Below are 22,773 nucleotides of genomic sequence, written 5' to 3'. Positions count from 1 at the left end.
AAAAAGTAAATTGTGTTGATTTTATAGCGTTTCTGTTTGCTTTAGAGCAAACAGTGGCCAACTATTGTCCACAGTTAGGTTTTTGTATGGTGTCTATGTCTTTTATTGATGAACATTTGAAAATGATTCAGTGGTAGGAAATACTGACTTTGAGCCCCAATTAATTAAATGGTATCTCTCCAAAAATAATTCCGTTCTTGGTAGACTGCAGTCATACTCAGTTATTGCTATACTTTGAATTACATCAGTAAAAATTTGTGGGAATTTGTGGAAATTATTGCTGATACCTACAAAATGTCCTTAATTTTGCCTCTTGGTCCACAGAGCCCAAAATATTTATTATCTGGTCCTTTCCAGAAAGTTTAAAGATAAATCGATTGTGTTAGATGTTTAAAATGATTTTATAGCAAATGTGAATGCTTTAGAAGTCCAAAATGATTTTCACGCTGCTAAAATTTCTTTCTTTAGGTGAAAGGAAACATGTTTATACCAATGCCAAAAAGCAGATGCTGATTTCTCTTGCTCCTCCTGTTCTCACTCTTCATTTAAAGAGATTTCAGCAGGTACAGCTTTGTTAGCTCAAATTTGTTTTAAATATGTAACATTTGCTTTATTTGTTATTGTTTCACCATATTACTGTGTTTCTTTGGTTTTCTGTTATTTCCTAGTTCTAATTTTAAAAAAATAGGGAAGTAAGAAATATACCTGGGCATGACAAAAACTTAGATGAAGATGCCTGTCAAGGTGGAGGAGACATGTAGGCACAGTCCTTCCTCAGTTTTACTAGAACTCATGTTTGTCCTTTTCAGTAAAATTAGCATCTTACTCTTAACTTTTTTTCAGGTTAAAAAAAAAAGTCCAGTTTACTAGCTGTATCTCACACTTAAGAAAAGTATTGATATTTTTTCCGTTTTGGGTGTGGTACCTTATTTTTACTGACCCTTCATAAAAAAACATTGATACCTTGGATTTTCATCATTTTGTTGACCCTGTCTTTTCTGGAAGACTTTGGTTGTAAACACTATAAGTTTTAAATTAAGTTCCAAATTCCCAAAGTACCTTTAGAGCATTTTCCCTCCCTCAAACCCTGTATGGGTTTGACTAACTGGGTGGGTCTCCATGAACCAAGCACTAAGCTTGGTTTTAGAAAGGAGGCAGAGAGTATGTGCTCCACAGAAGAGTATTCTGCTCTTGCTGAGTTTTAAACACTCAAAAGCTCTGATCTAATCTGGCTTTTCTGGATGGCCAGAGCAGAAACACTGAGAATTTTCTCAGGGGAGCAGCTTTTTTTTTTCTTTTCTTTCTTTTTTTTTTTTTTTTTTAAGTAGACTCCATTCCCAGAGTGGAGCCTAACATGGGGCTTGAACTCACACCCCTGAGATCAGGACCTGAGCTGAGATCAAGTCTGTGGCCATACTACCCTGAACGTGCCTGATCACATCTGACCTGAGGTCAAGAGTCAGACACTTAACCAGCTGAACCACCAGGCGCCCCTGGGAGCAGATTTCTTAATGCGTTGGGGGGTGTGTGTGTGTGGTGTGCACCTAGCAAAAATCATTTAGTGGTCAGAAAGAAAAGAGTCTTCTGAGAAGATTGAACCTAGGTTTGGATGTTGGTGTTTTCTGCATCAGAGTAGGACTACAGTTTACTTAATGTGTACAGCTTTTCCAAGAGAAGAACTCAATCTATTATCTCTCTTTTTTTAGGCTGGTTTTAACCTACGCAAAGTTAACAAACACATAAAATTTCCGGAAATCTTAGATTTGGCTCCTTTTTGTACCCTCAAGTGTAAGGTAAGTGAAAGTGGTCTTTTTGGGAAAATCCTTTAAAGGGAAATCAGCTTATTTACCAGATACTCTAATGGTAACTCACTTAAGTATGAAGTTGATAAGAATGACTGAGTAGAATGGGTCTTTGATCTTTGTACCATTATAATTTCAAGATCTTTGATGAATCATTTTGAATATTAGGTTGTTAAATTCAGTTCATTTTTTGAATTTCTATTGTGGCAGACATTGTCTTGGGAGCTGAGGGCGCAAAACTAAAGATCAGCAGGTAATTTCAGTTTAATATGGTTGAGTTTTAAGATTGGTATACACAGAGCAGGGTGGTTATGCACTTAGCCCAATATGTTGGTGGTTCGGGGAAGGCTCTGTGAAGTAGACCACACCTCAACCACTCCTTAAAGAAGGAGTAAGAGTTAGTGTGATGAATCAAGAGGAAACAAGTTTTTTCCAGGCAGGGAGAACAGAGCAGCTGGAGCAAAGATGTGTACAGTGATGTGGCGGGGACTAGTGACTAGCAGTAGAAGCAGTTGTAGAACTTACAGTACAAAGCCTAGAGAACACTGGGAGGTGAAGCCAGAGAAGTGAAATGGGAATGAGGTTTGGAGGATTATCGTGGTGGGGAACTTGGGCTTTATTAGGTGTGTAGTAGGATGCCACTGAAGAGTTTAAAGCAATGGGGTGACGTAGCCAGATGTGTGTATTACACAGGTTACTTGCTGAAGCATGGAGGAGGTTGGATTTTAGGAGGAAAAGACTAGAGAGGCAGGGGCTCTCTAGTTAGGAGGCTGTTGAATTAATTTAGTCAATGGTGAGGACTTCAAGTAGGGTAAGAGAAGGCAAGATTGCAAGAATATTTTAGGAGGTAAAATTCACCAGATTCGTGATTGGATTGGCTCTGGAAGATGAGGAAGAGGCCTTGAAATGGATGGTAAGGTTAATACAACAGGAGGTGTTGAGCCTGATTCCGGAGGCCTGGCTTGAGTGACTAGGCAGCTGGGCAGGTGGGAGTACCATTAGCTGAGGTAGGAAGTACAGGAAGAAGAGAGGTTGGGAGGCGGAGAACGAATAATGAGTTTGGTTTTGGATACACTGAGTTTCAGCTGTTTTTGAAATATCTATGGGGCTTTGTTTAGAAAACATGTGGATGTACATGTCTGAGGCTCAGGGCAGGGAGGTTAGGTTTGGAGATAAAGATTTGGAAATCAATATGTAGGTGGTGGTTTAGACGGTGAGGTTAGGACCCCCTGAGCAGAGCATGGTGAAAGAGAAGAGATGGTTAATGACAACTCTGGTGAGCCACTGAGTGTAAGAGGCATGTGTGGAAGAGGAGCACATTACCAACAATCTCAACAAATCCCCATGTTGAAGAATTTGGACAGAGAAGCTATAGTATTATATTCAGATTTCAAATGCCTCAGTATCAACATTAATAAAGTTTATGTGCAAAATTTGAAATGATAGAAATTCTCCTGTCCTGCCTCCCAATTTAAAAATTTAAAATTTTTCAAGAAAGGTATTTCAGAGCTGGTGGGTAGAGTGAATTGTAATTTTTATATTATCACTGTGGGGCAGGGCCACTTTTGCCGATAAACAGAAATACCTGTAGTTGGATTAGTTCAAACACAAGGTCATTAGGAATCCATTGTTTGCCTAAAATGTCATTGCCCTGTGTTCAAGTTTCAGGGAAAGGACTAGGTGGCCTGAGTGTCAGAATATCAGAGAAAAAGAATTAGAAAGTATTTGTGGATTAGACAGTATAGAGGTCATGGTAAATTTTTTAAGAAGTGTTGGTGACTTCAGTGGATTGAGAATTGAATGAGAATATTGGAAATAAAGCATGCAGATACACCAGAGGCTTTATTGAAAAGGAAAAGTGGTGGATCAATGATTTTTTAAGTCTGGGAGACTTAAGTAGGTTGGTAGGCCAACAGGAAAATCTACAAGTTGAAGATACAGAAAAGAGAGATAATTGATTGAGCAAGACCCTGGAGGAGGCCGAGGCCAGAAGAGCTTAGCAACACTAAGTTGGGGTATTGTCTCTGAACAAAAGGGAGAGATACTTCATCTTCCCGAGAATAGGCAACTTAGAGTTGGGTAGGTTGTATCTCCGTTTTCCTGAAGTGGGAGGTGAGGTCAACAGCAGAGATTAGTAAAGGTTTGGGGGATAAGGGGAGGCTAAAGGAATGGTTAAAGTGTGGGTCAGTTGCTGTGAAGGAAATCCATGGAACTAGGGAGCTAAGGAACAAGTTACAAGATCATAGTCACATGCAAGATCCTGATGAGTCCTGAGTTTATCAATCTGCAGGGTATGTAATTTTGCTGCCTAGGAATAGCAGCTGTCTGGGTGTGGGGTTGGGAAGGGTTTGTTGTAGGATTCAGAGTAGGATTTTCTGATCAATGTGCTGGCAAGGCTTGTCGGTGTAAGAGAGATTATTTTTAAGACTGATGCACGTGGTCTAAGTTCTCCAGCTTTAATGTACGTATGTCACTTGGGCATCAGTAGGTCTTAGGTGGGGGTCTGTGTGGACACTGCTGTGCTGTTGCCATTGTGAGAAGAGAAGACACAGACTTGATCGGGGAATGAGGCCAGGAGAGGCTTCATCAGCCAGGAGAAAATGAGGACTGGAGCGTCCAGTTAGGTTGGAGAAAGAGGAGACAGGTGAGGTGAGAAAGGAATAGAATTGTGGGCTGAGACTAGAAAAATGGGAAGCCTTGAAGTTGAACAGTTCCAAGTGAGGACCCGTTGCAGAATTTAGTCCTGGGTGTGGCAGCGAAAACAGGATGGCTGCAGAAACCCTGGGAAGCACACAACCCTTGAACTCCCCGAGGAAGCAGACAGGATTTGGGGTGAAGTATGAAGTTTTCCAGTGAATAGGGGGCTGTAGATTTAAAGAGATGACAGTTCTGTGGAAGGACAGTGATGCCCATTCAGGACTTTTTACTAGAGAACTTAAGTTGGAAGTTGCCTGAGAGTGCCCCCCCGCTTGGATAATGCCTTTCCTTGTTACCATCTGCCCTACAGCATACGGGATTTTAGAATAAGCAGGCTCCAAGGTCTAGATGGTGAAAGTGAGAAGTTGAATCTTTAGGGGACATGTGTAAACGTAAGGGGGAGTTTTGGCACAACTTAAACGCTATCCTCTTGATCTTAAAAAAGGTTTACAGTCTGGGGAGGAACTGGACTGGTAGCGCTATTGAGGTATTTTGCAATTACCAGAGCCCAGGACTCGTATAGAAACTGGCAAGTTCAGTTATTTAAGTATCTGGGCCAGGAAACTGCAATTGCAGCAAGTGGCCTCTGGTTTATGATTCTAGCAGAGAAACAGCAATGGTGATTTTCTAATAAAAGCAATAAAAACATCCAGCCATGGTGTGGCACTACTCAGTAGGCTGGGTAAAGGTAGGGAAGAAGTCGTAGTCAAGGTCAAATGTGATTTCTACATTCTCAAAGTAGAGGTTAGCAACCCTTTGCATAAATTGATCTTGCCACTGGCATCTATAAATGGGACTAGAACTAATTTTTGAATTCTGTTCATTTTGAAAGAATGTCGCTGAAGAAAATACAAGGGTACTGTATTCCTTATATGGAGTCGTTGAACACAGTGGTACCATGAGGTCAGGGCATTATACTGCCTATGCCAAGACCAGAGCTGCGAATAGTCATCTCTCTAATCTCGTTCTCCACGGTGACATTCCACAAGGTAAAAGGTCTTGGAAAATTCTGGTATTCCGATTATGGCAAAACCAAAAAATAATGAACTTGAATCTTCCCATTTACATGTAACTTTCTCTCTACAGATTTTGAAATGCAGTCAACCAAAGGGCAGTGGTTTCACATCAGTGATACACATGTGCAAGCTGTGCCTACAGCGAAAGTACTGAACTCACAAGCGTACCTCCTGTTTTATGAGAGAGTGTTGTAATAGTTTCAGAGTGCTTTCTCCAGAAACAAGCTTATGGCTTTTAAAATGGCTGTAATTAGTAACAATAATAATAAAGAAGTAAAGACTAACTGTAAAATCATGTTCACTTAAAATTAAACACATGCCAGAAGAAATCATGTTTATTAAAATATTGAAGGGAAAATACCTAAAAATTTACAATGGTTTTGTATTGTCCTAGTGGTTTTTATTCTTGCTTCCAGTTTCTGGAAAGGATTCTGAATTCCTTAAGTCCTCTGTGATTAAATATGTCTGGGTGGTGGGTTGTAACATCAATAAACTGACTTACCCCCCAAAGCTTGTTTTATTACTTGTAACATTTAAAAAAATGTTTCAGACTGGCTAATAAAACTTCAGGTGTATTTTTAAAAAGTGTTGATTATATAAGCGTAGACATTTGATATTGGCAATAATATATACTTGGAAGAAATACTCGTTATTTACAATTCTGATGGCAGACAGTGTACGTAAGCTGCAGTGTGGGCCTAACTGCACTTGTTCTGTGCAGTTGTTAACGGACCCAAGGTAGACACTCCCAAGACTCTCAAGTAATTTGATACCAGGTCCCCCTTAATGCTAGCATGCCAGAGAAAATGTCTTTACCCAAGCCAGCCAGCACTGCCAAGTTGCTTATAATCCTAAGAGCCTTAATAGATACCAAGTTTGTCTAAACTTCCATTACTCTTAACACTTGTTGACTTTATCTAAGTCCCAGTCAGTCGTACTGCTCCCAAAATTCTTTCCAAATACCAAAAATATAAATTTTAATTTTTAAATATAAAACTTGTGTTACTCATAGACCTTACATAACCAACACATACAGTAGCCTGTGTCCCATAAAATCAGTTAACCGTTCATGTTTTTTCAAAACTCCTTACTGATCTTAAAAAATTAAGATCTACTTTATAAAAACTGACTTGCTTAATTTATCTCTAGTACCAGATCGATTTTCAGTTGTATTACAAATATCTTTACATTCTACTACTGGACTGTATTTTAAGTTAGCTATTCAACAGATCACTCACTGGTACTACAACACGCCCTCTCAAGTCTTAGAATTCCCAGAGCAGAGCTGTGAAAAAACTGAAATCCAATCTGGGAGACGGACTTCCTGTAAAGGGAGACAGTAAATATTTTAGGCTTTGTAGGCCACTTAGTCTCTATCACTACTCCTTTACCCTGCCATTTCCTTATAGAAAGCAGCCATAGACCGTATGTAAATACACGAGCACGGCTGTGTTCCAAACGGGCAGCAGGCCAGCTATATATTGGAACTGGCCTCTTATTAAGTGGCTTGCCTGAGGTCCCACAGCTAATTTCATTACCAAGGTTGAGACAAACAGGTCATTCACATCCAAGAACACTGCTCATCAATGAGGCTTTGATACCAACAACACGTTTATTGTATCATCCAGCTGAGGATATAAACACAAAACACTTCTTAATTTAAGGAACATATGAACACATCAGGCAATTCCTAGACTACTACTACAAATGTAGTCTTCACCTATAGTAAAATCTAAGCCAGTCAATCATTTTGGTCATCATCCCAGTCTTTCTTCCCACTTGGAGGTTTGGGCCCACCGGCTGGTTTTGCCATTATGATCTGGAAAAACAAAAACAAGTATATACTTATAAACTCTACCTTTAAAATGAAGAGAAAGAATATTTTTCTACTAGACTGATTCAAGATGAAGCAATCCTCTCAATATAAGCAATCTGTTATGTACTGCATATGAGACACTATCACAAAGTTGTTAGCTTCCGGCAATGTTTTGACGGCTCTTGTGGACATTAACAGCAGCAAAATCCAAACACGTTAGTGAAGGGCATTCTAAGACATGCACTTCAGCAACTCAATAACCCTAGCCAAATGTGAAAAATACCTGCATGCATTACTAATATAAATCAGTTTGGCACCTGATTTGCTATTTATATATGAAGTTCGTCTTGCCAGTCATCTTTATCCCAATTTCCTTGTGGTTTAGGAGCTTTAGGTCCACCTGCCAGTTTTGCCATTATAATCTAAAGTGGTTGGTACATAAATATATATAAAAGTTCAACCCTGAAATTTCCTAGTACCTGTAAATGAAACCATTCAAGTGGCAGGAAGTGCGTATTCATAAACAATTATCCAAATATGTAGAGTTTCCTGGTAACTTAAAAGAACATGCCAAGAAGCCCCTAATTTTTCTAGAATGCACTAATCACCAAATATGTTCCAAGTATAACCATCTATCATTTTTAAAGGATTTATTTGGGAGAAAAAAGAGGGGTAGTGGCAGCTTTGGGCTCAAATTTGGAAGAATCTAAATTAAATTAGCTGGCTTTCCTCAAAGTAGAACTCTCAAACTCTAATGTACATTCTGAATCTCTAACCTGAAAATAGTATTCATTGCTTCCCAAATTTATAGGACTAAGATCCTTCTGTAGAACATCAAGGGGTCTTGCTTGTGTCTCAAGCCAACACAAACCGTAAAACATCTTCACTACCACTTCCACCAATAGATTGAACACCCCTTTTTTCAGAAGCTTCTGCAGGAAATCTAAACTTGAAATTCTTCATATAACATTTCACTAATTGAGGTTAAATTCAGGCTGAATTAAAGGTATTAGGTACAGTTTTAGAACCTGAGTGTAGCTTAATAAAACCAAACATTCTCAGAACAGTTCTCAGACTAGTAGGCATCAATCACCAGAGAGCTTATTCAAAATAGACTGCTGGGCCTCCTCCCAGAGTTTCTGATTCAGTGGGCCTGTTAGGGGCCCTGAGAATTTATTTATATTTTTAGCAAATTCTTAGGTGATTTTTTTTTTTTTAAGATTTTATTTACTTATTTGACAAGAGACAGCGAGAGCAGGAACACAAGCAGGGGGAGTGGGAGAGGGAGAAGCAGGCTTCCCACTGAGCAGGGAGCCTGATGTGGGACTCGATCCCAGGACCCTGGGATCATGACCTGAGCCGAAGGCAGACGCTTAACAACTGAGCCACCCAGGCGCCCTTCTTAGGTGATCTTGATGCTGTTGGTTTGAGAACTGTAATTTCAGAACGAGTGAAATAAACATCTGAACAAATATGAATCCAGCCCTAACTTATTCAATACTTAAAACTTGATTCGTAAGTCCCTCTCCCGAATGTATACTATACAAAATAACAATCTTAAAGAGTACAAGTTCATTATAGTAACAAACGGGTTACTGATAGTGGATGGGTTCTTCAGATATTTGAAAAAGTCCAGAGACACACAACAATCAACATCCTGCTCTACCATAAAACAAAACAGGCATCCCAGTTTAAAACCAAAATTGAGAACTGCCTCTGTGATCAAGGCACTTGTGTTATTACAATTACTGTCTCAGTTGGATGACTGACATTCAAAAAGTTCCTCAGTTAAGGAACTCCCACTATTAGAATTCCAGTTTACCTCATGCTTCAATGTACTTAACTTCTCCTGTCCCCTTCTATTTTTAGTATAACTTTTAGAAAAACCATTTTCTTCGGCCTGCACTATCACTATTTGAGAACTCCAAAACCACATTCTACTGGAAACTACCTGATACACTGATATAAACACACCCTATTAATAAATCTAGGACATGAACATCCAATTTGTTTATTTCCAGTGAGTTGAAACTGGATATCGTTCCATTTTTTGTCATTTCAAGGACCAAAAGTAGGAAAAAAGTTATTTCTATTGAGGTAGAATGTTTTACTATAATTATCAACAATAACCAGTCGTTGTTATGCTTAGAGTAAGTCTAATCTCCTCTCCATTATTTTCTACTTATAACTTGTTTCTCCGAATATTAATTTGGCATGATTTTCACCTAATGGATTTATAACCATGCCCCTCACAATTACCACTTTCTACTAAGTACTTAAAAATAACTCACTGCTTAACAATCAGTTCTAGAATTCTGAAGGAAAATGGATTTCAAAAAACACCTTCTGAAAAATCCCCTTTGAGAGGCTCATATCTGAACCTAGAAGAGTCCTGACCATTTTCCTCCTTGCCACAGTATCCTTCCTGCCACCCCCTTCAAAAAAACTGGCAGAAAGTATTATGATTTTTGACACTTTTTAGTTCCTCAAAACATAGTTTGTCATAGCAGAAAGAATCCTATGCACCTAGGTCCTAGCAACTCCACGGACGACTAGAGGCTCCATTTTCCTTAAAGCTGGTGGCACGCCCGTGCTTCAGGGATTCATGGGCCTTCCACATGACACAGTGAACTCCGAGTCTGCATGTTATTTGTAGAAAGGGGTTCCCAGGCTAAAAAACGCCTGAAAACTGTGAACTTGTTTTATCCATTCCAGTTTAAAAACAGCAAAGGCTTCTTTCACTGAAAAGATACTCATTTATTTTAGCTGAAATATACTAAACACAACTTAAAACTGTAACAGAAAAAAAACCCAAACTTTTTTGGGGGCACTTTAGCATCTCTAAGATGAAAAATAAAGGAAAACGCCTTTGGCTAGAATAACCAGCTCAATGAAAATACACTATTGATCCATATGAAAATTAGTACTTTTAAAGATCAAAATCTCTCGTCACTCACCTGATCCACTCTGAGTACAGTGACGGCAGCATTCGTAGCCAGTTTGATAGCCCAGTATTTTCCCAAGTAAGTGTCTAGAATACCAGCTTCCAACATGTCCTTTACAGCAGGAACTTCAGCCTGTCAGCACAAAAACAATTTTCATTCTTTCACTTTAAATTGTTGAATGTGAAAATGTTTAGGTCAGTAATAAAAACACACGGCTCCTTATGTAGAAAGTTGCCAGATGAAAGTACTCTCTTACGCACACTATAAAACAAAGGTTATTTAAAAGGAAACAATGTCAGACAAACTCTATCAAAGCTTTTGTTATGAAAATCATTTGCTTACAGATCAGAACATTTTCTGACTTTCCCTTTTTTAAACTTACTCTTCCATTTTTATGTTTTATATTCACAAAATAAGTAAGTTCATAGTGTTTGTTTTTTCAAATACCTCAATATCTAATCCAACATTCTTATTTCCTTCTTGATGTACTGCATAAAGTTTGGAGATGACTTCATTGGCCTTAACTCCAGAATTTTCTGCCAGTGCCCGGGGAATAGCTTCAAATGCCTCAGCAAACTTCTTAATGGCATACTGTTCAAGTCCAGGACATGTCTAAAACAAAAATGTTTTTAGCACTGTATTTTATTCAAGGAACACGACGAGAGTCAATTTATACAGAGAAAGCTATACCTCTCCATATGATGTGATCTGCTTGGCTAACTCAATTTCTGTTGCTCCACCTCCAGGAACAAGGCGTTTATCCTAGAATATGTAGGAAAAAAAAATTTACTAAGAAGCAGTTTATAGTTTTCTAATCTTCTCAGATTCCAGTACTCCACCACACTAGAGCTTTTAATCAGGCATTGTTACACAAATTCTAATTACAAATTTTATAATAATGGAGTGACTTGGGCAAATTACTTTATAGTACCTAGGGTCTGGTATATAAAAAGGGAGAACCAAAGTTAAGAATGGGAACAGCACACAATACCTTACCTGCATTTCCACAGACAAAGCACTAAGAATAATGCTTAAGAAACTAAAGGTACATTTAAAATAAAAAACCATGAACTAACTTTTTCCAGCAGTTAAAGTCAAAAGCCTTGCTTTGCGGTTTTTATTTTTTTTGCATAATCATTTCAGAAAACTATCATACTCATCAGCAACGGACACTTTGGCTTTAAGTAAAAAAGGTACTTTGCTTTTATATAAGCCGTTCCTTTTGAAGTTCTCTGCCAACTATGTTTGAAACCTTACAAATTACTAAATTAAAAGTACTGCTAATACTGACCCTTGTGAGAACTTTGAAAGTATTAACACCATCATCTACTGCCCTTTCTATGTCATCCATCAGATTGTCTGTAGAGCCTCGAAGCACTATGGTAGAAATGGCACCATCTTCCTTTTCTGTCAAGAAATTTAAATATATGAATACAAGCAAATGAACAGCCCATACTTACATAAACATACTTGACCATTTCTACATACCATGCTTAAAAACCACCACCTGTGTGTCTCCAACTTCTGAGAGGTAAACACTGTCACAATGTCCCATTTCTTCAAGAACAGGAGGAGTCTAAAAGAAAGTGACTGTTATAATAAAAGTAATTCAAATAGGTTCAACTACATTTTAATGTTGTCTAAAATACATACCAATCTAGGAAGAGCTGTAGCACCGACTGTTTTACATAGCCTTCTGAGATCCCATTTTGAATTCAACCTTTAAAAAAACCCAAAGACCTTACTTAAATTCCATCAGATACCATAACAAAATGCAGAGATGAAACAGGCAACTGTACGTTGGTCCCCAAATCACATTCTTGACTCTGAATTTAAGCTCAATAGGTCTGGACTGCACATGTAATCCAGACATAAGTCTACGTAGACGGCATTATTCTAGAATTGGGAGAGTTCGAGTCTCACTAGAATGTCACGAATTATAGTTCTAAAACACTAAGGCAGGCCTGGTATATAGGAACCTTCTGCTTCACTCTGGGTAATCGCGTAAGCCCCAAGGAAGAGAAGAGATTTACATTGCATATTTGGTCAGGTGCTAGGAGGGGTGGGAATGGGTAGGTAAGTTGTCTCCTGTGCCCCATAAACGGGTTTATAGGTTAGAAGTTACGTTCCAGATCCCATACCCTGACCATGTGCACCAGGCTTGAGTTTGGTCTCTCAAGCTGCAGCTTTTGCCTGGAATGCTTTTTCCCCTCCCTCTTCAAATAACGTATATTGATTGGTCCTTCAGCTCTCAGTATAAATGTAAGTTTTCTTACAGGTGTTTCCTGTCCCTCTAGATCAAGTTAAGTCCTGCTATTACTTGATCCAATATCTTCTACTTGCCCTTTTTTAAGTCATGAATTCATGGGGTATTGAAGGTGTTTGGTGTTTCACCACCAAAAGGCTATTTACAATACAGGTTAATAGAATGCAGCTCTCACCTCACCAACATGATATTGTACTTGTTTGCATAATGAAGAGCCATGTCTGCCACTTTGCCACCTGTTACAATTACATTCGCACCGGTATCAGCTATTGCTTTGACTTGTGCATCCATGAGATTTTCTTCTCCCTTACTAAAATTCATCAATTCTTCAGCGGTCTTTATCAATACTGTTCCCTAGCAAAACAAGCAAGCATGCTCTTTAGAACCATTTTACCACTTTGGTGTTCGACGTCATAGAGTAATATTTTACTGAATAAAGATTTGGCAAAAAAAATAGGAAAATAATTATATACGCATTATGAAACAATACAAAATGTGTATGAAACTCATAAAAACTCAGCTTACTGCTAGAGCCCCCCAACTCCTAAAACTGATGCATTTTGCTCTGACAGGCACTTTGTAGAAAAGTTGGAGAAACACTGTTATTTTAGATATATTGGGCAGGTGGTCTTGGCATTTCTTTTCACAAACGTCAATTGGTGTACCAAAATCACCACGTTGTGATTCTCGAAGTTTTTCTAAACTTTTCTAAAATGATTCCCCCTGGCCCATCTACAAACTGTGAAACTTTTAAAACCATCAACTCAGATTTTAAGAATTCCAGGGACAAAGACAGAAGTGACCTATAAACAAGAACTTCAAACTTCCTAACAATGTATTTTTAAAAACAAACCTATTATTTTCAAATTATATTAGCATGTTTGTTTCAGGATGCTATAGGATCTCAAGTTCTAAATATACTAATGAAGAGCACATAGTACTCCTATTCCGTGAGCATTTTACTTGCTGAGCAAGTACTTACAGGAGTCAAGAGCTGTATATCAGAACATAAACTATACTGCTACCATTTCATGTTTCAAATTTAGTATATGAATTAGGTATCCAAAAAAGAACAGGAATCTGATTTTAAGAAATACAATCCTGCAATCTTCAATAATTATGCAGTAGAGCAATCTCTACCTAAAAACTTAAGAATCATAAAACATTAATCTGAAAAGGCAGTGTCAAAAAATTTACCTTTAATTTTAAGGTTTTGAAGTCTACATACCTTAGTTTCAGTTATCATGCCATCGAAAGGACAAGAGTACACTGCTATTTTCGCATTTTTGACAGATGTTACATCACCTTCGGTTTCCTTCTTAAAAACCATGCCATGTAATACCGAGGAGGAATAGATGCCAGAGCCCTAAGATTGAATACGAAAGTCATCCGTGATCGCCTCAAAGTAACATCAGGGCTCAGTTGTTTATTTTGCATGTACCAAAAAGACCCGTTTCTAAATAAATATACCATGGAATTGACTCCTGGTAATAAGGAGTGGGGTGGTGGGCGGAAAGCACGAGTCTGCTTGAGGTAGAAATCACTCTGAGAATGAGCCACTGTTAAGAAGGCGGCGGGGGGCCTTCAGGGCACTGGGAGCAAGCAAAGACCGAGAACAACTGCTCTGAGCCATTCATTCTCTCACTCACCAAATACTTGGTGCCAATGTAGCAGGCACAGCTGTTAGTACTGGGGATAGAAGAGGGAACAAAGCAAAGTTTCTGATCGTACAAGCTTATAATTTAATGGGGGAGGAGGAGGTAGTGCATGGAGTCAGAAAATGCACAGCATCTATATAACTAACACAGCAGGTATATTTATATAAGCAAACAACTGAAATTATAAATTTTACTATAGGAAACACAAAATTAAAAAAAAAACCTCATTTCAATACTAACATTAAGATGTGAATTCTATTATTGTAGAGCAACAGAACTTCATCTCATTTGAAACTGGCTTCTAAGTTTATTGTTTTAATTCAACACATATGAAAAATATAAGACATGTGATACTTTGTTTATACGCCATTCTCAACCTTCAAGTTGTCATGAAGAGATGAGGACTTTACAAGGAGATAATATATCAACCACCTTTAAAATTTAACCTACTATCAGAAGTCACAAATGATACCTCAAAAGGCACAAAGTCCTAAATATTCAAAACCTGGGGTAAAATTTAGGTTTGGATGAACACATTTTTCCTTTCTGCAAAATATAATTGACCTATGTAGACAACACTGATGCATTTTCTAAACTTACCAGAATCTTACAAACTCTGATGTTATCAACATTGAAATGGCCAGAATCAGGAAAAATAGACACTGTTAAGAAAATGAGACATTATCAAAAGATACATTGGAATAACAGAAAAAATATCTTAGTCTCATTAAGACATTTTAATTTTGGAGCTTTTCATTTACTGATATACTCACCACATGCCTGAGCAATAAGCTTGGCCAGAAACACTTCATTACCATATTGCTTACTCATTATGGAGGTATGAAGCAGAGATGACACTTCATCAACATCTCGAAGATTTTTTGCAGAACAACACACTAAATCAGGAAGAATCTCATGGGCTTTTCTGCAGGCTATTTCATAACCTTCTATGACCTTAAAAATAAAGAGCAAAAACATTTCTTCAAAAGACTTAATTTTGACAAGACTTAAAAAATAGCTTATTTTGGTAACCCAAGGAATACGGGTATTTGTTTTCCAAATATAATGACAAAGTATACTTTCAGAATAGCATCAATGGCATAGCCTACTAACCAAGAGTTCAAGCTTTTGTGATGGCCCGAATTTGAATGCTGCCACTTATAGATTTTTCTAAATTTCCCTTTCCTCATCTAAAATAAAATAGAATTTTAATAGGCCATACTCACAGAGTTCTTGTAAGAATAGGATAAGATACTGCACATAAGGCACATGTGCTCCAAGAAGTGGCACAAGTAAACCGCTCAATATTAACTATTATTACAGTGATGATTCTTACGGTATGTATATATATATAGGCACAAATTAAATAGGAGTACATTATAAAATGAACACTTGCCTCTGAAACTGACAAGCCAATTCTCAGAAGCTCCTCAGCTAGTTCCAGAAGGGCTCCAGCAAATACCAGAACAAAGTTCGTGCCATCTCCAACCTCTTGCTCTTGCATGTGAGAGGCCATTACAATCATTTTTGCAGCAGGATGCTGTACCTGGTAGAAGCATTTTGAATTTAAATATCAAAAACATTTGATCCTTAAAGCAACACTAAGTTTTTCATTTCCATTCCTTCTTAAATTAACAGACTCCAATCTCCCCGTGGGCTAGGTAACTCCATTCAGTCATACTGCTATATATTATAGCGTGGTCCCAAGAAGACAATCCAAATCCCTCTGAGACTATCAGCACAAATGCATTACTACAAATGAAAACAACTTCTTAAAACTGCATCTTCTTTCGATGGCCAGTCATCCAGTACATACAACTTCACACATAAGGTTCAGAAAATTATTACATGCATAAAGATTTATTTCAGAGAGAGAGAGGAGCGTGTGTGCATGCACAATGGGGGGCGGGCAGAGGGAAAGAACCCCAAGCAGAATCCCTGCTAAACTGAGAGCCCAATGCAGGGCTCAATCCCTGGACCCTGAGATCAAGACCTGAGCTGAAATCAAGACACGGATGCTTAACCGACTGAGCCACCCAGCTGCCCCGTCGCTATGGTTTTATTAAGGCAATATTCACACCATCCCTGAATAATTTCTGAGTCCATCTTAGTGTCCAACATTAACACTTACAATGACTAGTCTTTCCATAAACATCTTGTGCAATTAAATTTGTTTTGTTCACCATATTATTTTAAAAATAAACTGTTATTTAAGCAAGTAGAGAAATGTTAACATACCTACAGTTTCATTAAAAAAGATTAAGCTCTGATGCTTTAAGAGCTAAGTTCAGGAAAATTCCTTGAAGTTGAAAATATCTTTCAGCTACAAAGCAGCTAGATGAGGAATGGCTCTCTGATGTTCAGGTGCCAGACCTTTCTCACAACCTTGCTGGCAGTTACCTATTCTACAGACTCTGTAACATCAAAACTGTAGGTGAACAAAGCTAAATGCCACCGTTTTATTTTCACAAAGCCAAAAAAATAGTTTTTTTTTTTTAAAACCACTGTTTTATGTATCAGCTATTTCTGCATTATGAAATAATTCACTTCAGTGTCCTACTCTAAAAATGAGACAAATACTCAACTTGATATGATTATTAGCAAATATGCTTTTATCACATCCAATCCTCCATAAATTAATAACTTGTGAGGTTTTTAATTTAAGTGGTAAGATGTTAAAACTAAAGAGGACACCATAATTAGGAAAACTGATATAATAAACTTTGAAGCTGGGGGGGGGGGGGAGTCCCTTATTGTCCTAAGACGTTTTTTCTATGTCAATATATACTTAATTTTTGACATCACCAAAACATTCCTTGATTTCAAAGAAATAACTTACTTCTAGCTCTCTTAAAATAGTGGCTGCATCATTTGTCACAAACAACTTCTCCAGGTGGTTGATAACCATTTTGTTCATTCCTGAAAAAAAAAGAAAAAAGTTAGAAAAAGAAATCCATTATCGCTCAAATCTTTCTCCAAATACCCAAGGAAACCTAGTCAAGAAATATAAGCTTGTATCTATTTTTTAAAATAACTATAAAAATTCGACACATATTATTTACTCTTTAAAACTCTATTAGCCTAAATGCACCCCCATATTATTCCTGTCCTTTCTAACCTCCTAATGTTTATTAGGGAAGACGTCTATCTTCTCATATTTTTATTCAATAAATGTAAATTACGTTAACATAAAGACCAAAAAATCTACTTAAAAGTATGGTTTTATTGTTTTCCATACATGTGTACCAATTACATTCAGTTGATGGTAGGAGGCAAAAGAGAACTTTCTTCCTTACATTAGGTATCATCTCAATAGTGAAAGCACCATAATTTTTCTATCCTTTCAATTATGATAAAAAATAACATTTTGAATCCTATTTTTCTAAAGAGACCTGAGTTGCTGATTAAAAACTGAAAACACTACACTGGTGGCAATAAACTATGAAATTACTTCTGTATGGTGGCTAATACTCTCATTTTACGTATAATATTCTTAGAGTAAGTGTGAAGAAGCTAGTACACAAAATTCTATCACTGTATCTTTTAAAAACATGAACCTGGAAATTACCATTTGGTCCATATGCTGTACGAGTTGTTTGGGCAAGCTCCTTGCAAGCCTGTATGTTCCTGTACACAGCCTCTTCTAATCCGGAAAAATGCTGTAAAAAAAAACAAAAACAAATCCCCCTTCTGATTAGACAGAACAGTGAAACACAAAGATTTTCTTCATCTCAAAATGGGTATAATAATAATAGTACCTACCTACAGGACTGCTGAAATAATAATCAAGCAAGGCTTATGTGAGGAAACCATGGTGCTTGCTATTCATAAATGATCCATAAATTTGCTCACTGGCTGAATAAAGTGACATTTTTAGGGACCACGGGTACCTGCTTACACATCAAAACATAAAGCCTATAATTTTTTTTTTCAAATGTAGTCAAAGTGCAGGGAAGAATGCTGTGATTGATCAGTGAATGCAGATGAGGTATTTCAGGTAAAAATACCTTTTCAGTTTATCATTACTTTTTTACTCAATTTGAAAATATGGTATGAATACTTTTATTATGTTAGGAACCTGAGCATTATAAAGCCAGCAGTCTTCTGTTTGTTGGGAATTTCCACTTAACATACCTGCCCCCAAATGTTTAGTATACGGACTTCTGAATGCTTTTGTGAATCGGAACACAATCCTAATGCATCCATACTGAAAAACTGCTGAATTCCTCACAATATGAAAAGTCTCAAACTTTATACCTGACTTCTTTTAGAATTGGGATTTACCTGTGGCCTCAGATGGGTTTCATGAGCCTCCTGTTTGTTCATGTGAACATTTTTCTAGAGTTGCTATGCCTAACATAGTAGTCATTAACCACATGTGGTTATTTAAATAATTAAAATTAAAAATTCAGTTTCTCGGGATGCCTGGGTGGCTCAGTCGGTTAAGCATCTGCCTTTGGCTCAGGTCATGATCCCAGGGTCCCGCTTCTCCCTCTGCCTGCAGCTCCCCCTGCTTATGCTCACACTTGCACTCTCTTTGACAAATAAAATCTTAAAAAAAAAATTCAGCATCTCAATTGCACTAGCCACAGTTCAAGTGTGGCTTGAAAAAAAATTCAGTATCTCAACTGCACAAGCCACATGTGGCTAGTGGATACTGTACTAGACAGAACTGATATAGAACATGTCCATCATCATGGGTAGTTAGTTCTATGAGATGGCTGTGTTCTAGAGCATAAGGTGTGGCTTTTATAATATTCATAAAAGGAACTGATCTGCATCATGTTAATAACCATTACTTTAGAAGCAATGTCTTCAGAGTTGAGAGCTGAACTCTTACAATAGCACTTAGTCTGATCTTGCTTACACGCTGGCTTTTTCCCTCACCCATTCTCTGAGGAACAGCCATGTGATCATAAATTGGATCCCATCAATGGTTTCCCATCACTCTTACGATAAAATGTAAAACCCTCCTCAGGTCTACAAGGTCCTACATGTTCTAGTCCTTACCTACAGCTTCTCTAAATTCATCTCTCACCATTCTTGCTTTCCCTTAATGAGGTTCAACCCCATCACCTTTCTGTTTTAACAGGTCAAACTCATTTCATCCTTAGGGCCTTTGTACCTACTACTTTCTCAGCCTGGAACACTGCCCTGTTTAATCTTGGCTGTTTCCTTTCGTCACTAAGTACTGAGCTAGGAGTTCTTCCTTGAACATCTTACTTAATTGTTCTATCTACCCATGACCCTTCATTTTTTTTCAGGGGGAGGCAGACTTTCGTACTTCCTGTCATTCTCTACTACAGTACTTTCTATCGAATCTTTTTTTTTTTTTTTTACAATACTCTTTATTTCTTTCATCAGTATTTGAAATTATCCTTACTTGTCTCAAAAGAATAAAAACTACGAAAAATTCAGTCTCACTTTTTAGAAGAGTCAATGTCATTACCAGCAAAGCTATTTTACTAGTATTTACATTAAACCCTGATATTTGATACACTCGTGTTATCCCAAGTGTATTCTGCCAACAAGAACCTAGTTCCCTAACACTGTTACTGTAAACTGAACCACAATGATCTATATTTCTTGAATTAAGTATTGGAAATTTGGGGGACAAATAAAGGAACACTTTGAACACAGACAAACTTATCAGTAGTATACTGAGATATTTTAAAGAACTTAGGTTCTTGAAATGACGTTCACGGTCTGACCACAAAACAAAAAGTTTTAATTAGTCCAGGGTGTCCCGTATACTTAACACGGTAAGTCAGAGAGTTACACCTCAAAGCTACCATCTTTTGCTTCATTTAAAGAGCAAAGCAAGACCTGAGGGTTGGTTTTACATCAAACTAGCTAATCTAAGTTGGGACCAGAACGCATTTCAATTCAGAGTAACGTTTTTCCTACCATAACGGACTACTACGAACGAACCGGGCAGCCCTCCCTCTATCCCTCATCTGAAGGAAAGCTGTCAACAACTGGCCCTTGTCCCTCTCCTCGGATTACCCACACCTTGAACTGTGTCAATCGGCTTCGCGGTTCCCAAAGCAATTTCACCTACGTTATTCGACTTCACCCTCAAAACACCCTTTACAGGTGGAGAGCCAAATCAAACCCCGTTTTCGGGATGGAGGAAAATGCACTAGCTACTTTCCGCTTGCCCGGCTAGGAAGCATAGTACGCGAATTCTGTAGCCTTACCCCTCTCTCGCCGCCTCTGCCCCTCGACCATTCCCAACCTCGGGGAAGAACGGAAACGCCCGCGGGCCTCGGTGGCCGAGACTCCCCACGCCTCCCAGAACACCTCCCTTTCTGGAATCTTCTTTTCCTCCGACCGCTGTGCCCGGGGAGCACACCGGGCCCCTTAGCAGGCCCCTCTCCTTCGCTCCAGCCGCCGCAGCCCTACGGTAACTCTCCTACCTCACTCCCTCTTCCTCCATGCCTTACCTTCGCTCCTTCCTTGAGCATCTGGGCAAAGCCCGGGGCCTTGGGGACGTGAAGCGCCATGGCCTCCGCAGGTAGCCGTTCACGCGCTCGCTCAGAGAATCCGGGAGGCAGCGAGGGGCACGCAAAGCCTCCTGGGGACGCAGCGTGCGGCAACCTCACGCTCCTCCTTTCTCTCCAGCTGGGCCCGCCTCTTCCCTGGCCGCCTGGTCTGAAGCCTCGCGAGAAAAAACAGTTCCTGCAGCCAGAACTGAGTTGACGATCCTCGATCACATCGATCGATGGGGCCGCTCGCAGAACGCGCCCTCGGTCGTCCGGCTGGCAAACGGGCCAGCGACCTGGCGGTATATTAACCCCGTTGCTGAGACTCCAAGGTCGGGACGTTTGGTGTTTTGCTATTTCTTGACCTGGAACCCGATCCTCTTAAGATTAAATTGCGCGAAATCTTCCAGACCCACCCACAACATCAGGGCAGGTGTGCCTTTTTTCTCCGAGGCGGAGCACCTGTTCTCCTCCACCGAAATCTGTCGCTGGGCGTCCGCTCTGTCTTGGGCACTGTGGGAAGCTCTGGCGACTTTAGGGCGATAAATAAAATCTGTAGGAATAACGATACACCGAATGCGCTCATATGTGCCAGGCTCTGTGCTATTTACTTTACGTGCGGTGTTTTAGCTAACGGTTGATCTTAGGAGTTCACTGTTACTACCTCCTTTTGCTACGGGGAAACCGACGTTTACAATTTGTTCAAGATCACAGCGCTAATAATGTTAAACCTAGGATTCCTACCCAGATCGGACTGATTACAAAATACGAGTTCTTAACCATTACCTATATTCCTCTTTTCTGCTTCTTCCTGGAAATATAAATCTATTTTATGCTCCCAGAATCTTAAAACTCGATCTCTGTGTCTTCCCAAATCAACATATGGTTGATTTCAGCAAGGTTGAATGTAGTATTTTTAGGAATAATTGCACTCCATGAAAGTAATCCACTCTTGTTAAAATACAGAAAACGTGAAGCAGAACGTTTTGGCTCGACTTTTGTTCTTTGACTCGGACACTTGCAAATTGCTTATTTTTTTAAAATTGGGACAGTTTTGCTGTGCCTTAAGGAATTATCAGATGCATCAAGTGTATCATCAGTTATAACTTCTAATAAGCACTTAAAATACATAATTATTGAAATAAAACTTTTTTTTTTGCCATGTCAAATCAAATGATACGTGAACCACTTGTTGGGAAACATTATAAGATATCAGGGATTCTCAAAAGTGTGGTCCAGGCACCTCTGAGGCTCACCCAGACCTGAGGGTCCTCAGGAGAAAACTATTTTTATAAGACTAAGACATTTGCTTTCTCATTCTTTAATTGGGGAGTTTTCCAGAGATGCACGATGTGTGTGATTAAAACAGTTTGAATGTAAAGGGCTTGAGAAGCCAGGTATTATTAAGCCAAATATAAAAGAGATTTACAAAAATGTAAAACAATGCCACTCCTCATTATTTGGTTTTGAAAAATAGAATTTTGAAAAAAGGATTATTTACATATTTCTAGAGAGAGAGAGTGAGAGAGCACGCACGAGTGGGGGGAGGGGCAGAGGGAGAGGGAAAAGGAGTGAAGGGGACTACCCCCTGAGGGGGAAGCCTGAGGGGGGCAGGTAGGGGAGGCTCTCACCACCCTGAGATCCCTCTCCCTCTGCCTCTCCCCTTCCCCCCTTCCCCCCTCATTGTTCATGTTCTCTCTCTCAAATAAATCTTAAAAAAAAAAAAAAGATTTACACTGAAACCAGAGGTACTATAAGATTGCAACACAGGCTGTGGGATACCACGGCTAACTTTTTATATTCTGCCCCACTATTCTGCGGGGGATAGAATAGGATGATCCATGCCCCTTCAGAACCCTGGAGATGGTGAGAAACTGCTTCCTGACAGCTTTCCAGAGGGGCTAGGGAGGTGTTGAACTTTAGACCCAAGATGGAGCCACTCTTGTCCAGGGTGCCACATCAGCAAACTGAAACTTAGACAACTTTTGTGTCCCTGGAAACACTCTCTGCCCAGAAATGCAGTATATCCAGTCAGCCAATCCCCAAATGCCAAGCCAACCCTGGGCCTTCTCATTCCAAACAAGGTTG

At 39.0% G+C, this 22,773-nt stretch overlaps 2 protein-coding genes across 8 annotated transcripts in view; one reads left to right on the top strand and one right to left on the bottom strand.

The window, feature by feature from the left end:
- USP16 (ubiquitin specific peptidase 16) overlaps positions 1 to 6,025 on the top strand; it is a 30,379-nt gene extending 24,354 nt beyond the window's left edge. For all 7 annotated transcript variants that reach the window (XM_025872380.2, XM_025872394.2, XM_025872385.2 and 4 more), the window contains 4 exons: positions 469 to 563; positions 1,707 to 1,793; positions 5,332 to 5,488; positions 5,586 to 6,025. In XM_025872380.2, coding sequence (XP_025728165.1) covers positions 469 to 563; positions 1,707 to 1,793; positions 5,332 to 5,488; positions 5,586 to 5,710 — 464 coding nt within the window. In that variant the 3' untranslated portion in view covers positions 5,711 to 6,025. The remainder of the gene's footprint in view (positions 1 to 468; positions 564 to 1,706; positions 1,794 to 5,331; positions 5,489 to 5,585) is intronic.
- A 1,083-nt stretch (positions 6,026 to 7,108) lies between these two features.
- On the bottom strand, positions 7,109 to 20,805 carry CCT8 (chaperonin containing TCP1 subunit 8). Its single transcript, XM_025872351.2, has 15 exons — positions 20,647 to 20,805; positions 17,769 to 17,859; positions 17,040 to 17,119; positions 15,597 to 15,746; positions 14,974 to 15,154; positions 14,801 to 14,862; positions 13,771 to 13,908; positions 12,718 to 12,896; positions 11,930 to 11,996; positions 11,765 to 11,852; positions 11,568 to 11,683; positions 10,967 to 11,038; positions 10,724 to 10,888; positions 10,289 to 10,408; positions 7,109 to 7,334 (listed from the first exon to the last, which is right to left on the bottom strand). The coding sequence occupies exons 1-15, from the start codon at positions 20,704 to 20,706 to the stop codon at positions 7,257 to 7,259; spliced, it is 1,647 nt and encodes a 548-aa protein (XP_025728136.1). The 5' UTR covers positions 20,707 to 20,805; the 3' UTR covers positions 7,109 to 7,256.
- Between the last annotated feature and the right edge of the window lie 1,968 nt (positions 20,806 to 22,773).

The sequence above is a fragment of the Callorhinus ursinus genome, unplaced genomic scaffold (genome assembly GCF_003265705.2).
Source record: "Callorhinus ursinus isolate GAN/ISIS: 27379988/994484 unplaced genomic scaffold, GSC_fseal_2.0 scaffold1, whole genome shotgun sequence".
NCBI classification, from domain to species: domain Eukaryota; kingdom Metazoa; phylum Chordata; class Mammalia; order Carnivora; family Otariidae; genus Callorhinus; species Callorhinus ursinus.
Note: the sequence above shows the minus strand (reverse complement) of the source record. Positions and strands in the feature narration are given on the sequence as shown.